Raw genomic sequence first — 17248 nt, 5'->3', positions numbered from 1 at the left:
TCTTTGGATTTCTCTATTGCATATACTATTGATTAATGTTCTCAAATGTTAAACATGTGTCATATATCGTTTCGTGACAAATTGGCAGCATTCTTTCCAACGCTGAGAAAAATAGAGTCAAAAATATATATATCGTTGATGCGTTAATTTTTTTCAAAACCTCTTCCATTTTATTATAAAAATGTTACATTTATATTTCATCATGTGAACGCGAAATGTGCATGTATACGTTCGGTATAACAACATTTTCAAATATTTCAGAGAAGAGCTTTTAGATTTCGCGATTTGTGCCCTTAATTATAATCGAAGTCCAATAAGAGAAAAATAATTAAAATTAAAAACGCTTAAAGATACGAGCGGTGCGCATCAAGTGCACTCGGAATAAACATGTTTCGGACATGTTTAAAGGACTGGGAAGACGAGACGACGGGCTTAATTAACTTAGCGGTCGTTTATTTACTGGTCAGTGTTATCTACAGTGATTTATTGTAAAAGTAACAATAGTGTATAAGTTAAAACGATATCATACATATTTACAGATTACCGCTCGATACGATCAATCGCGTGAGAGGAACGTCGACTATTTCTCATAAAAAAAATTGCGACAAGAAAAAGGACTCTTAAAAAATTCTTCGCGGTTTGTTTCATGGTCGTACATATCTCGAGCCTTCGCGTGCAATCGATTACGATATAAAGTCTCTACGACGAGTGACGCATGATCGAGGTCGACCGTCGATCCTGAATCACTCGCAAGAATCAGTTTTTGCTTATCTTGTTTTATTTATCCTAGCTTTTGCTTTTTCTTTTAATCAGATCGATCTCCAACATTAACGCTACGATCGATTCCAATCAATTCGTCATGTATGATGATCGTTCGATTCAAGTAACGATCAAAATATGGAAATTCGTGCAATTTCACAATGAGCCTTCATGTACAGCGATAAATTCCGATAGAATTTTTTTTAATTTTATTATTGGCTGGAAGAACCACAAGGAGAAACATTACCAAGGATGGCTCAGCATGAAATTTTGCAAACTTCCACAGCTCTAGTAATGATTCACTGATCTACGACCGAATAAGTTCCTATCTAATCTCTGAGCTCTCGTCGTCTCTCGCCTAATATTCTGATTATGTACATTTTTTTCAGAGCTAAAATGTTTCTCTCTTTCCTATTGTCAACATTATAATCAATATTTTCGTATACGATCCACCTAAAAATTATTTTGTGCATAATTACTGACAAAATGCAGTAATTTATAAGAAATCTCGTTTCCCTGAATTATTAAAAAAGATTACTCGCACAAATAATTTATAAGATTGTAGTAATTTTTTGTTATTTTTGTAAATGTTTTTTTTTTATAAAAATCGATTCGAATAATTGAGAATATTTACAATATTCTCGGAAATCATTGACGCTTATCTCATAGCTTTCTCATATCGAGAAATTATTCGATTTAAATATTTTCCTCTGTTATTCTGATCATCATATTTCAACTTTTTCAATCGGTCTTTTTACTTACAGTAGATTAACCTAGAAATTTGTTCTAAGAATAGTCCCAGTTCTGATTCACCGGACGTTTTTCTACAGTTCACAATGATTCTAATTATTAGAAATTTTTTCTCTTAATAGCGCTCGAGAAACATATCTCCTAATGTTTCCGGACAGCAATTAACTGCTGCTTTGAAAAAGAAGGAGAGATATCTCAATTTTTAATCAAGACATCCATTTTTGAACTTTTTTCTTAAGAAAAAACGAATGCGCTCATATCGATCCAGCGTATGAACGCATTCCTTCAAAACTATAAAAACTATAAGCTCAATATTTGATTTACATTGACATTAAATTAAAAGCTTCCTTCAAGATGTATGTTTCGTAATCAACGCAATATTTCGAGAAAATTAATGAACATCAAGCGATATCCATTCTATTGTATCTCAGTAGCATAAGAAAATAGCAAAATCGAGAGGAAAACAAAAAGCGAGAGAAAGAGAGATAATAATAATATCGAATTATTTAATTAAGATATTAAATAAAAAAATCGTGACTCGAGAAATAATTACAATTCTTCTTCTTGATCGAAGAAGAAGAAAGCAAGAAAGCAAAGAGCCTTGCACAAACGATCTCACAACACACCGTCTTTGTGTTCGCTTTTTATTTAAATAACAAGATTAATTTCTCCCTGATTTCTCGCTCTCGAAAGTTTCTCCAACGAGATGCGCTGCAGGAGAAATAACATTAATCGCTCACCGCCTTAATCCTGGAACCTCCATCAATCCAGAACCAGATTCATGTCTTGCGACTTGGTCTCCGTATATTCAGTATAATGAGCGAACGCCCTCTCCCTCTGCAGATCCAGATGATTCTTCATGGCAATGACCGTGGAATGATGAGATGGTAGTCCCTCGTTCTCGACGAGATATCGTAGGGCCTCGGTGGTGCAAGCATCCCATCCGGCCGCCCAGGAGCCAGGATCCTGCTCCTGTTGACTGCCAAAGGATGTAACCACCTGCGTAGTTTCCGGATCGTCTGTCCACCGACGACGATCCAGACTAGTAGAATCGAAGGACAATCGACTGTGCGGCTCCTGGCGATCTTGATGGAAGTTTCCAAAGTTTCTGAACTTTGTAAAGTTTGCGTTTTGCTCGTCAAAAAAATGGTCACGGTCGAAATCGAGATCGCTCTGATGAACAGACGTTTTCGGATGGTCCACTTGATGGTCCTGAAGGCAACCACGGCCGAGATAACTCGTGTTCTGTAGTATCATTTCTACGTTATGAGTCGAATCCAGATGCGTAGTTCTGGAGACTGAAGATTGTTTCTGCGAATATTTGAGCTCCTGGGCCAGCGAAGCGGCGAGCTGGTGAAGTAACTTGGTGTTCTCCGTCTGCTCGTCGTCATCCTCGAGCTCGTCGATATCCACTTCGACGCCTTCGTCCTCGGATGACGACAGGAGATCCTCGTCATCGTCCTCGTCCATACCTAACAATGTCAGTAGCCGCTCGGCAGCATCTATACAAACGGTCCAATTATCTATTAATGTAAGGAAAAATTGACTTCAACAAGATTAAAACAAAGATGAAAACTTTTTCAATGAGAAAAGGCTAATTCCGATAGAAAGATACTTATAGCAAAAGAACTGATGGAATAAATTCCAAGATAATTTGTTTCTAAAGTTATGCAAAATATTAAGAGATTAAACTATAATAGATTTATCAAACAAGGGAATTAAAATCAAGAAATTGCATTAAGGGCCTAGTCTAGCAGTAGGAAAAATTGATAATTTTTAGAAATTTCTTTTTTCTTGGAAAAATATTAAAAATTTATCTTTCTAGCGTTTTATATATGTTTTTATTAATGCTTATACATTAAACAATATATCAATATTTTTATGTTCATTTAGTATAATCGAACCTCAAATATTTTTTTGTTCATTTAATATAATCGAAAATACATATAATTCGATATACTGCTTTTCGTATAATTATCTGAAATGAATAAATTCAATCTAATTTTATTCCATAAAATATTGATAGAATATTGAATCAAAATTTATTATAAAAAATTGTGAAAAATCACAAAATCATTTTAAACTTAAATATTTTAATTTTTCTGAAATTTATTCATTTCTTGAAAGTTAGAAAAGTATTAATTATTAATTTTTTAAATTCTATTTAGATTCAGTATTTTCAAAAAAAATGTTCTCTTTCTTTAAAAAAAATTAAAGTTATTCCATTTATCAGTTTTCATGATATTCACATCAACTTTGTAAACAATGTTTTGAGAAAAACATGCTTAAAGTTTTGCAGGTCCATTTCAAGACTCATGCATCATCTTATTCAAAGTCTTATAACTCCATCAATTTTGCGAATTTTTCAATAAAGTTTGAGAGACTATATATTCTCCAGACCTCATACTTTCAGAAAATGTAAAAAAAGATAAATCGATTTTTCTGACTTTCTAAGTAGATTGGGCCCTAAAGAACATCTTTTGGGGGAGATAGGAGAGGTAAAAATCTGGTTCTGGGAAGATTCATCTCGCGCGAGCCACGTCAAGTCGCCGGATGCCGCTATCGAGATTCTCTCTGGAAAGAGATGATCGAGATTCATCGTGCTTGACATTGAATCGACGACAATGACTGGAAGGAGCGCCATTATTGTAACAGCCGGACCAACGCGCGATTCGATTTCGAACGAGTCCGTCGCGAGGTCGACGGCCCGGTTTTGGCAGTCCTGTGGGAATTCCACCCCATAAACGTCCCACGGGAACTACCTGTCGTCCGAAACCCACACCCCGCGCAATATCCGCCGCCCTGCGAATCGTCCGAATTTCGCACGAGTCTCTCCTCTTTCTCATCTCCCTCCCGTTTATGAAGCAATGTGTGTGCGTGTGTGTATGTGTGTACGCACATGTGTATTATAATGCGATGCGGCACATCGACATACGTGTGCGCTAACACGTCGTTCACACACCATCGCGAGAACGGAAAGGTCGTCCGGCGAGGGTAAGTTGAAGATACCTGTTCCTGGGAACGGGAGCGATTTCGATCGGAAGGTGGCGATCGATTAAATTGTACGTTCGGGATTCAAATAAAAAAAACGTAATACATCAGAGAGGCAATTAAGTTGTAATTACAAAGATCATTTAATCAAAGATAAGGAGAGGGAAGAGGAAACAGAGTGTATGACTGTAAAAGTATGCACATTTTGGGAATAATATTAATTAAATCTTGAAATATTTAGTGACATGTAATTTTAATTTAATTAATTTTAATTTAAAAGTATAAATATAAATATCGAATAAATAAAATTTGAATGAGAGATGTACAAGAATTTTATTTTAAAAATAATCCACAGCTTTAATGCTCAACAAACTTAACATGAAAAAACTCAATCATTTTATTTTTATCATTCTAAAAGTATTTGAATTAACGTTTTAATTGATAAGACAACGTGTACTTATATATGTTAGCATCTAAAGTATTCTCATATTTTTTTCCGACATTGCGAGTGTGTTCTATCAACGTTTTTCAAACAGTTTAAACGTATGTCATGTCGTACTCGTTCTTTTTTCTTGATGATAATAGAAAAGTCTGGACCAGTCGCGAGAGCGAGTTTATTCATTCTTCTTTTTCTCGATCATCTCGCTCTTTCTCTCTCCCCCTTCCCAAAAGACGCCAATGCGACTCTCTTTGCCGGACGTTCCCACAGGGATACCTGCATTTAAATGCCCTGTTCTCCTATAGTCTACGGGATATGTAACGAGGTTGGACCGGGTTGGGTTAGGTTAGGCAACGATTTAAAGGGATTGAAAGGCGCCTAACGAACGAATCGTTTGTTTCTAGCCAAAAAAATTATATGTAGACCATTTGGGAATAGTAAACTATTATGATATTATGCACCAATTATTCTAACAACTTATTGAATATATTATGTTTATACATGAAGAAAAATGTATGTATTCTATTCATTGATTTATATAAAACATATGACGTATATATTTTCTACATATGAGATAATAATTATATTTTTAATATACATATATTTTAATATATAGGTAATATTATTTCTACAATATACTAGATTTTTATTCTCTATACGGGTGGATTATGACTCTCAATTAGATGTGAAAATAGAAAAAAAACTAAACATATTTTTTCATAAAATATAGTTTCTTCTATAGAAAACATGTTTTTCTTAATTTTTCAAAAATTTAATATATCATTAAAAATTATCGATGTTTCTTACAAGCTTCCTTCATCAATTTACGAATGTAAGCATCTTATAAACTAAAGTAATCCTTTTATTTTATCCTTTTTAAAACAATTTTAATGGAATAATGAAATTTTTTCAGTTAAAATAATATCAAACACGATATAATTCAGATAATTTTCAATTAAATGTATAATAAAAATTTTTGTTATGCATCTAATTAAAAATTATTTGAATTATCTTGCCTTGCCATGTAATTTGCCATAAAAGTCTCATTAATTAATTAATTAATTACTTTTTAAAAAAATTATAAACATAAATTTAATTTTGTTTATTATATTAATACAAATATATAAAGAAAAATATAGTGATTATTAAAAAAGTTATTTAAAAAAAACAAATTTATTTTGTTTTAATGAAAAAGAAACATTTTTACAACATTTTTTTATGAGAAAAAAAATGTTTACACCTATATTCTCACAGCCATAAAAAATTATTGTTCTCAATTGTCAATAATGACGCAATATATCGTCGTTAAAATTATGTGTGGATCGATTCTTATCGCGGCCGATCAATTGACGTCTCATCGTGACGATCGTAAATTTATTTACAAGTGACATTACGATTTATTGTTCAACGATATCATCTGAAATTACTCCGTTGAGAGAGGGCCATAATTCTCGTCGGTGAATAGAAATTTCTTTAGTTGCTCGTATACAGAAAGCCAGACATTAGCATAGAGAATTCATATATTTCAGGAGAAGATCGGCGAGACGCAAAGTTATTCCACCGACTTATATCCCGTGATTAATGATATCGACCTAATAAATTTTAATGGCTCACTCGCGTTTTGCGAGTAAATACGGATACAAAGTTGCGCGGTTGTACTCTATCATCGAGCGATATCTTTGCGTCATTTGTGCCTTATTAAAAGTTTTTAATCGAGGCGACTCAAAAGATTGCATTCCCGTCGCGCTTTCTGGCGAATCATTTTATCGCTATGAAAATCTCCCAACTCGGCGAGTTAATTGGATTGGCTCTCATACAAATAGAAGCGAGTTTCTCTGCATAAAAAAAATGAGAAGTAGAATTTACAGGCTCCCTTTCTTCCCGAAGAAAAGGATGATTTTGTATAGAATTTGTGTATTCCGTTATCTTTAAAAATTATTATACATTAAATATGCAACAAGATTTTACGTAAAAACGCAATTAATTTATTATATTTTTACTCTATTAAACGACTAATTGAATAATTTTTTCACATAATGACGACAACTTTTCAATTTCCAACGTTTCATTAACAAAAAAAATTAATGCGGCTATTCTCACGCTCGAAAAGACCTCAGAGGGAAAAGCATCCAACGTTATTATAAGAAACACCGGTGACTTTTTTTTATAATGGGGCGCGAGCAAAGATTTTCTGGGGCACGAGAATCTCGCTGGGGTGTATATGCTCCCTTACGACGTCGTAAAATATTTCTACTCTGTGTTCGAGGCTAAAGAGGGAAGCAAAATTTCCCGTATTCATGGGTGATTTCAATTCGTTCCACATTACGATGGAATTTCGCAAAGAGGACAGAGACACATAGCAGAGATATACACACGCTTTATTACTTAACTGAACAACAATGTAATTAGGAACGACAGAGGAAGGCTGATGCAATGCGCATAAACGTAATTATCTTGTCCGGAACTCGCATTTTATGCGTGCTTCTCCTATTAAAGCACAGTATTATATACATTACTTTCATTCCGGTATAAATCACACAACCGAGAAATAAGAAAAAAAAATATATGTTTCTGAAATTCTACATCCTTTAAAAATAATTTAAAAAAAAATGAAATAAGATTTTGAGTTATTAATTATTTTCTTGTTTTTATTTTTAGTTTTAATTTATAATGATTTTTTTCGATGACTTAATTTGTAATCTAATGATCAAAACATTTGGATTTAGTCTAATATTATATAATTAATAAACGATATTCTTTCAACCGCGATAACTCATTAATTGGTTTATCCGGGCTTCAAATCGTCAGATTTTTTTTATCTCAAAGTTTGTGTAAAAAAGTCTACTTTAATTTAATAATTTTGGACTTTAATAGGACTTTAATTTAAACTTTATTTACAATTATATACAATTGTTATTAAAAAGACAATCTATCAAATTTTCAAAACACGGATATATATTTGAATGATCCGTATTTAAAAGTAAGAATATGATAAATAAATTACCTCGTATTGTAGGCGAGTTATCCGTAATGTCAGTAGCCAGATCAACGAAATCCTCCAATCCTCCCCCATCTCCTCCGCAATCCATCATCGTGTCCTGCGAAAAAGAATATAGACAAAAAGAGAAATCTATTTCATACAAAGCGTGTTGTAAAAGTCAAGTTCAAAAATCGATAAAATAAATGGATAAAATCTATACATTTATCATCACTTTGATTTGATTGCAATTGAATTACGTCCGAAGCGAAACTGTCGATGGAGAAGGAAATTATCCATAAATTGTTTCCATAGTCGCTGGTCACTAAAACGTGCCTATTCGCGATTTAAGCGATTCCTGTTACATTACAATTAAATTGCGAGCGCGCGTGAAATTTAATTAAAATCTGCGCAAGTTGCGTTCAAACGAAAAATTATCGCGGTAAAATATTATATGAATTGTAAAATAAATAATCGCGATAAAAAGTACGATGACAAATATAATAATTAATCGTAAAAAGTAGTCAGAATTTTGCTAACAAAAAACTTTGAAAACTCGACATCATCGTCAATTTCGAAACTTGCGAGACGCAACGACGTCGTAAATTATTGCAAACCAGTAACTACTGCGTTATTAATGCCGTCATTTATATAATTTTCGTGTAATATTGCACGCATTAACGATACAATCGCTTCCAAACCATCAATTTGCCGCGAAACTTAATAATTCGCAAGAAAACGCTATTAGTCCGTCCTCGATCGAGAAAGGCTTTTCCCAAAATAATTATTACTCGCGATCGTATGTAGGAATTGCGATTTACGATTTCTCTCATCATCGATAATCGAGCCCTTTGATCTCAAAAGTTACCAACTGCACATTAAATATCATTAAATGAATCGGAATAAAAAATCTTTCTTTATTTTTTATTTTATTCCGAATATAAATACATTAGACAGAGAGAAAGAGTGTGTTCGCTTTTTTATTACTTATTATAAAATATTTATCTATCATTGCTATAATATTTATCCTGTTATGAATATGAGTAGCAGTTATACAACACACTATAATCTTCGTTACATCAAGCTTTCAACTATTAACAAGATTCTTCAACGGGTCCGTACGACTCTACACATATTTCCAGCAATAACCATAAACGGATTAACAGTAAAAAAATCGATAGTACTTTCACTCGGGCTTTACGGTGACATGTAAACATAATAGAAATTCTCTTATAGCGATATATTCGGCTTTTTTCTAACGATTCGGCTACTGACCATCCGAGAGACAGGGATTTACGATCGACCTTGACTCTTTATAAAATATCCAAAATTTATTGTCTCCTCGAGGCGACAAAATACGCAAGCAGGTAATTGCGTGTCCAGTAACCCAGTGGCCCAGGCAATAAACGAGACAGAAACGGAACCGCGAACACAAGGCGAACAAGCAATTGTATTGTATCGTAAAAATGTGGAAGGATCTCCGTATTCGTTTGTATCACGGGAAACACGAGAATCGGTTTCTGTACAATGCTTAAGCTCAAGATACCAAGGTTACACAAGAGCCGTCTCCTCCGGAAGAAAAGGAAGAAAATTGAAAAGGGTTTTTCTGGCGGGAAGAAACTAACTCTTGCCACATGCCGACGAATTTCCTCAGGGACGGGTGAAAGCGAGAACGCACTCGAGAAAGTTTACGGAATGGAAATTAAAACGATCGCGCCGCCGGTCATGAGGGAAACTTAAAAACGGAAATTACATTGTGAATAAAAAAAAGAGGAAAAAATGAAGAATAATCAAAGTAAAGATGTAAAAATACCGTTTCTTTTTTAACTGAAATGTTGAAAAAAAACAAGCTTGATATTTTTCATAATTTTTTAAAATATAATTTTACTTTTCTTCATATTTTTTGGTTAATATAATAAAAAAATTCTCTCTCTCTTTTTCTGTTTTTAAATTATTCGGTATCACGTTCGGAAAAAACTTATTAATTTTCCAATAATCTATTAAAATTACGTTAAAGAAATAAATTTAAAACATAAAGATTTCAGTTCTTTTTAATTATATTAACGTAGTGATTAAAATTTCATTTTCAAAAATTACAAATTATGTTTTTGTATCTATAATAAAGTCAATTTACTTAAATTCAATTTTGACTTGTTTTTTAAAGAATTTATCTAATTAAAAATAGTAATTACGTAACTATATAGTCAATTAAAAAAATTCGATCTACATTTAAAATAATGATTAATTCAAATCTGTCACTTAAAAAATCAAAAATGTTGAAAAATCAACTTGCAGTAATCAAAATATGAAGAAGTAAAATGTGATGAATAGGAAAACAGAATTTTGAAAAAAAACGATATTTGTTCTTTTTTATATTATTTTATTTTTTATTACATAAAAGCGCATTTTGTGCAAAAAAATATTTTGTTTCATCTCTAAATAAAAATAACTCCTGCCGACACATAACTACGCGATTCTATAGCAAGTTCTATTGATTAAATGTAAAATCTGATTAAAATACGAAATATATATGTATATGATTGTGCGATTAAATATTCATCACGTAATTAATATTCTCGACCTATATTCATACGACCGACGATCGCGATGTTGCACGTTTCCGCGATAATAATATCAAATTATGGCTCCGGTTCGCAACAATGTATTTAACGCACACCGGTTCGTATAAATTAATGTGCTTTGCGCGAGATTCCACGCCCAAGTCGTTCTAACGTCGATTACGATCGAAAATAATGTAGCAAAAGTATCAAAAAGCACTCCGACCGACCTGGTCTCGTTCGACGCGTGCTAATTATCGCCATTAACGGAAAATAGCTTTAATGATGAAAATTATGGCCATAATCTCGATGCGTTCGAATCGATACATTCGCGGCTTCTCGCCGCTAATTGCATCGATATGGAAATTGAGGGGAAACGAGCTCGATAATTTTCTTTCGACTCTCTCGCGCGGCTGATCTCTGTCTTCGCGGAATCAAGGGGACGTATCACCCGATATCGCGCTATAATCGATATATGCAAACGAGAGGTGAAAACAAGATTTTGTATTGTGTATAAATTTTACGTTAAGGCTTCCTTCAGATCGTCGAGGGAAGATAATCGAACGAGAAGGCTAAAATATAGCGAGCGCGAAAGCTCCGATAACGTCTATGTCGTTTGTATATTCTTACTTAAGTCTCTTCGATTAAATCGACACACGCAATAAACGCATGCAAATTCGGGTCCGATGCATCGCGTTTGTATTATTTCGCATAATTCGAGGCGAAATGCCAAAGTACACTCTAATCGATACGCGAAATCGAGGAGCGTAAATAGATCTCCATTCGTTCTTTCTTTCTCTTTACGATTTCGAAGCTTCGCCTCGGAAGGTGAATGGACCAGTCCGAATGTAAGATGCAGTTGCGATGTATATTGCCAGTTATCGAATCGTGTTTGGCTGGTGTATGCAAATCTCGGACAATTCGAGGAAAAATTTATTTACTTCTGCGGCAAGAAACATGTGAGCGTGTTTTAATGAGTTTGCGCAATACCGATAACATACACGGAAACGAAAATGCACAACAAACTACGGACGTCGCCCCTTCGTGACGGCTATTCGGATATTCGGGCCATCGATCGCGAGTAAAACGCGAGTGTTTAGTTAACGGGTCGCAGACACGCCCGGTTATCTCCGGCCAACTATAGAGAATATAATCGACTACAGTGATTCGTTGCGATTGAATTACGATAAAAAAAATATTTGAGGTGCACGGTTATAAAATTCGAGAAATATTTAAATGCACAAATTTATTTGTCAGCGCTCAGAATTAAAATTATATGTAAATATTAGTTAATTAATTATATAATTTTCTATTCTCATGTCCCTTTTTTATTAAATCTCTCGCAATATTTAATTGCTTAATTTTTTTAATTAATTGCTTTTTAATTAATTGCTTTTAATTGCTTAATTTTTTTAATTAATACAAATAATCATCTTAAATTACAATAAAAAAATTCGTAAATAAATCATGATAAAAAATAAATAATAAATTAATAATAAATAATAAATAAATAATAAATTATATAAATTAATTATATAAAATAATAAATTAATTATATAATAAATATAAATGAATAAATAAATATAAAAATAATTTAATGTTGCATTTCTATTGTTACCGAAAAATATTGAAAATGAATCCACCTATTTTGAACGAAAATGCAAACCGCGATTCGAATGATCGATTCATACCGCGCCAGATGTCAATCAGCGTTCGAGCAAAATAATAAACGCGAATGCGGTTCAATTAGACAAATTGATAGATGCAGATCTGCCACTTTTAACGTCGCTCTTTCATAGAAGCGATTTTTGTCTCATTCAAATCGTTCCTCGAAAATGACATACAAGTCAATGCGAGACCAAAATAACTCTTACGATTTTTTTGTATAAAATTTGTTGAACTTTGTTCTATGCAAATTACCAATTCGCCTAATTAATTTGCAAGTTGCGATATCTGTGACGTCAGCAACATCAATAACATGCCACATATATCGGATTATTAAAATATTTCTTTTGAAAAATGTCAAAATGAATATCGGTGATAATATCTAAAAATTAAAAGAGAGAGAAAAACGGGACTAATTAAGTCTCACAAAGTCAGTTTTAACCGCGAAGATGAAAAGCGATTAAAAATTTAAAAGTCTCGATCGGATCGACTTGGACCGACTTATTTTTCATTATTTACTTCGAAAAGAGTGACAAATCTCCCGGAGACGATCTATTCGATTTCGTTCGGATATGCGAGTCCTTACAACGAGTATTTCTCCTCAGCCTCTCTTGTCTTTATCGAGACACACAGGGATATAAATAGAACGAGAAGGCAGAGTAACTACAGCACGTACGCTAGTAAAGGGACACGTTTGACCACTTCGGTGCAGTCATCTTCACATTGGTTGCCAAGCGAACGGATGTAAGGTGCCGAGGAGACGATTCCGAATTCAAAGAGCGCCGCGCGATTTGAAATAGGTGGTCCTAAAAGAGTACATGGAATTTCGGGGAAAACTCGAAAGAGTTATATGTATCTCGAGATTTAAATGAATGAATCGCTTATATTATATTTCGTAAACGACACACGAGTTGAATTTATTTCTCGAGTATATCTTAATACAATTAAATGAAACTATAAATCGGTGTATATTTTTTTATGAGATCAATCATATTATAGATAATCAATCATGTATTTTTACTTGTGTCGAGAATATGAGAAAAATATTATTTCTTAAAATATTATTAAAATATTACTTATTTAAATTTATTATTATATTTAAATTTATTAAATTTATTATTATTATATCATTATTATATATTTATTATTATATTATTATATTATTATTATTGTATTATTTTATTATTATTATATTTAAATTTATTATTATTTATGATTTTGTTATTAATTAAGAATTAAAGAACTAAATATTGCGAGAGATTTTAATAAATAAAATCTTCATAAAATCATTATATTTTTTAGTGACGATCAGGCAAAGAATAAAAATGTATCCTATGAAAAGGAAAATATATAAAACAAACTTTTTATCTTTGTAAGAACAAGAGCTGATTTACTTTGTCATTTTCATTTTCAAGAAAACCGAAAGAACCCTAAATTAAATTCGAACGAGATTCAACGAGAGATAGCGAAGAAAGAGAAAAGAAAAATTGTAAAGTGAAGAACTTGGAAGAGAGATGATCAAAGTTTCGGAGAATTATTGAAGCAAACTCGAGACTTATTCCGCTCGTTGCAATAAATACAAATATCGAAACTGCGCAAAGAGAAACCAAACCAAAGCACCGAGAGCAACCCCTACATTTTATGCAAGATTGCATTTCCCGAAAGATACTTCTTTCCCTCTAGAACTTCTAGAGAAGCGCATGGACATGCAGTTGGGGAATGCAGTTAACTGCAGAAAAGGGTGCAATGGGATTCAATTTGAAATTCTAATTCGCCCCCAGCCGTCGTTCCGATAGAATTTTAAACGAGAAAACTCTCGCGGCGAGATGACTCGCAGCGCGCGAAGATCGAAGTCGAGAGATAAATAACTAAGTAGGATACGTCAAGCAAACGAGAGAAAAGAGGGCTTAGAATTCAAAAAGCAGATCTAAGATTCGTAAACAGGAAATTACAGTTATCGCGATCGAAATACACGCGATGATAACAGAGTGTAAAGATGAAGAAGGAAGAGAGAGGAAAGAAAGGGGAGGGAAAAGAAAACATTGCGATCAAGATGACAATTTTCTCAGGCAGCGATTGATGTAATTCTATAGTGTCGGGTGGAAAGAGGGTAATAACGGAAGCTTAAATCGATATATACTCGCCCCTTTTTACCGTTAATAACACTCAGGGGTTGGAGTCGGAAAACATAAAGGGATTGCTTCTATAATCCACCCCCGCGTCGCATAAATCGCGCGGATAGAATCAGAATTATTATCGCCGTGAGCTCTTCGTTCTGTAATGGGGATTTAAGGATCTACTTTAGAGGATAAAAACATCGATTTTTTACATTTTCTAAAAAGTAAAAAGAATGTCTTTCAAATTTCATTGAAAAACTCGTAAAACTGAGTTAAAAACTTTGAATAGGATGAGTCTTGAAATGGATGTGCAAAATTTTAAACTTACTGTTTTCAAAATTGATGTGACGGATATTTTGAAAACTAATATGAAATAACTTTAATTTTTCTATAAAAAAATTCTTAGGGATATTGAAATTAAATAGAATTTAAAAGATTAATAATTAACATCTTTCTGACCTTCAAGAAATTTATTTGTTTTTCTTGTTGAAACGAATTTATTTATTTATTTGCTAAAATAAATAAATTTCAACAAAATTGAAATATCTAGTCTTCAAGTAACACTACTTTTATCATTATTCAATTTTCTCGAGTGAAATTAGGTTCAGTATTTCGCAAACATCTTGCAGAATAAAACTGGATCGAGTTTATTTATGTCAGGCAATTACATAAGAGAGATATAATATATCACACATCAATGCAAATATATGTAAAACATTAAGAAGATCAATTTTTAATATTTTTCAAACAAATTCCTAAAAATTATCAATATTACTGGAGCAGAAAATCATCCTTAAATCAGCTAATTCGCGAGAGGAAGAGATAAAAGTTTACATGTTCTATCTTTCCGTATACGAGATTCTCTATATGTATATAATAGTATCGATCTCTAATACGATCGAGAAAAACGACGAGCGATTATTACTCGACTCCATCGATTCTCGCGAGAAAAAAAAACAAAAATTTATTTCGCGCAATTGCACCGAGAAAACGAATGAGACAGGGAACGAATGGAAAAAAAGGCCAATTCGCAATCGATTTCGGGCAGGTGCAAAAAGCGTTTTGGTAGCGATGCGATCGTAAATACAGGTGATTATCGCTCGAATTTTTCCGAGAATGCTCGACGAAGAGAATAGAAGAGATATGCGTTTGCGAATTGCAAGCTATTTCTTTCTCGATGAAAATCGTCAAATTGAGACGATTAAGATGTCAGTAATGCAAGTGACACACAAGTGCTATTTATGCGCTTATCGTGCGGGTTAATCAACGGGAACAATCTGTATCAACATTGCTGTGTAATTCAGCGCGATTAAGTTAGTACGCGAAGCAAAAATGTTGCGAGATTTTTCTATTTGCTCATCAGATTCTCGTTATCATCTATGACATTGTTTTATTGTTATATCATTATTATTGCATATTTTATTGTTTTCTTTCTGGCTAATGATAAAATGTTTGCACAATTTTAAATTAAATAACAAATACGTTAAATTTTAATGCTCCTTATGCTATTTATATTCAAATCGCAGGATATTCCTTTACGTCTTTCTTTTTAGAATAACTTTTGTTTGACAAAATATCTTAAAGAGGATTATTCTATCTCTTTTCACTCTATATCAAATCATGGGTATATGATTAAGAGTCTTAATTTAAAATTCCATCAGAGTCCATTTAAAATTTATTTATTCGAGGAACCACAATTGTCTCAACGTATATTTATTGAGAGGAAGAGGGAACTCTTCGAATTCATCCGAGGAATCCGTAATAAAAAAGGGGACGTCCGATGAAGCGGACTAAAACGCTAACTGAAAGATCGCGTAAATCGGGAACGCGATGCGATTGATATCGGCGATTACGTACCTCCGACAGGGCGTCCTCCATCATATCGCTCGTGTCCCTCATGACTCCCGATGGAAACTAGCACCGACAACAATCACTCAACGCCCACGTTCTTCCTATCTCTCTTCTCCGGGGGAAGCTCCTCTTCTCTCTTTATCTTCCTCCGCGCTCTTCTCGTCTTCGCGCCCAACGTTACTCTCCTCTCGCCTGTCGAGAGAGGGAGAAAGAGAGAGATGCCAACTACGATGACAAGTGTGCTCGCGGGCCGCTCGCTCCAGCAGCGAAGAGGAATTCCGTGACGTCACGAGCGATACATCTCTGTCATCGCCAACGGGCGGCTGATCTCGCGGATGTCGAAACTTCCACCGCTGCTAACGGCTTTTGACGGATCGATCGTATCGCCTCTCCTCCTGGGACCGCTCGCGGTTCCTCTCCGCCTCGTGGAAATCTCGAGGAATGATATTCCACCTAGTCGCACGCGACGTACAACTCGCGCGACGCTTCTTCCTTCGCGAGGTGCCTCGACCACCTCCTGGAGCGTTCACCACGCGCTTCCACCGGCTCCGCGATCCATCGTAGTGCGCGACTTGGGAGACACTAAACGGCCGCGCGCTGGCAGGTAACGCCGAGTGCTTGGCAGGTCGAGACCCTCCTGCCAGAAGGCAGATCTGCCACCATGACAGACCGTCGTCGGCGCGCGCGCTTATCTCTCTCTCTCTCTCTCTCTGCTTCCCTTCCCTGACCCTCTTACTCTCGCCACCGAACACGCAGGGTCGAACGTAGACGGGTCTTCCTTTTCTCTTTTCATTTGACGTTTAAGAAACGTCAAAGTTTCACTCTGCACTTGATAGTAATCAATCTACTTTATGACTCTACGTAGAATTAAATTAAAGCGCGAGTCGAGAACTCTCTGCGGAGTTAATTTCGTCGACTGAAGAAGATGGTGCCTCGTTACCACGTGACGGCACTGGCGCTGGTCTCTCCGTTCAACCTCCATTCACGCGCTCCGTCCCTCCTCCTCCTCCTTCTCCTCCACGCGACTTGACAGCGCAGCAGCTGCCTCCGTCTCCTGGACTTGCTCGCCAGACGTCGCGCCGTCGCAGCCTCTTCATTGTCGTCGCGACGCTATCGCGGACGTTCGCGAGACATCCGGCGA

The 17248-nt window shown here is 34.6% G+C and overlaps 1 protein-coding gene across 1 annotated transcript; it reads right to left on the bottom strand.

The window, feature by feature from the left end:
- Positions 1 to 432: 432 nt before the first annotated feature.
- On the bottom strand, positions 433 to 16785 carry LOC145975119 (uncharacterized). The gene is made up of 3 exons (XM_083105297.1): positions 16114 to 16785; positions 7944 to 8037; positions 433 to 3011 (listed from the first exon to the last, which is right to left on the bottom strand). The coding sequence occupies exons 1-3, from the start codon at positions 16153 to 16155 to the stop codon at positions 2272 to 2274; spliced, it is 876 nt and encodes a 291-aa protein (XP_082961423.1). The 5' UTR covers positions 16156 to 16785; the 3' UTR covers positions 433 to 2271.
- Positions 16786 to 17248: the final 463 nt, after the last annotated feature.

The sequence above is a fragment of the Camponotus vicinus genome, unplaced genomic scaffold, assembly GCF_025532165.1.
Source record: "Camponotus vicinus isolate PSW18456_S1 unplaced genomic scaffold, iyCamVici1.0 SCAF_7, whole genome shotgun sequence".
Taxonomy (NCBI): Eukaryota; Metazoa; Arthropoda; class Insecta; order Hymenoptera; family Formicidae; genus Camponotus; species Camponotus vicinus.
The sequence above is the reverse complement of the archived record's forward strand: the minus strand, read 5'-3'. Positions and strand labels throughout refer to the sequence as shown.

What these genes read in the sequence shown, in the direction of transcription:
- LOC145975119 (XM_083105297.1), bottom strand. Translation starts at nt 16,155, where the DNA reads ATGAGGGACACGAGCGATATGATGGAGGACGCCCTGTCGGAG. An exon ending in TGGAGGACGCCCTGTCGGAG is followed by an intron (nt 8,038 to 16,113) that starts GTACGTAATCGC and finishes TCTTTTTCGCAG; the next exon opens with GACACGATGATGGATTGCGG. An exon ending in TAACTCGCCTACAATACGAG is followed by an intron (nt 3,012 to 7,943) that starts GTAATTTATTTA and finishes CCGTTTGTATAG; the next exon opens with ATGCTGCCGAGCGGCTACTG.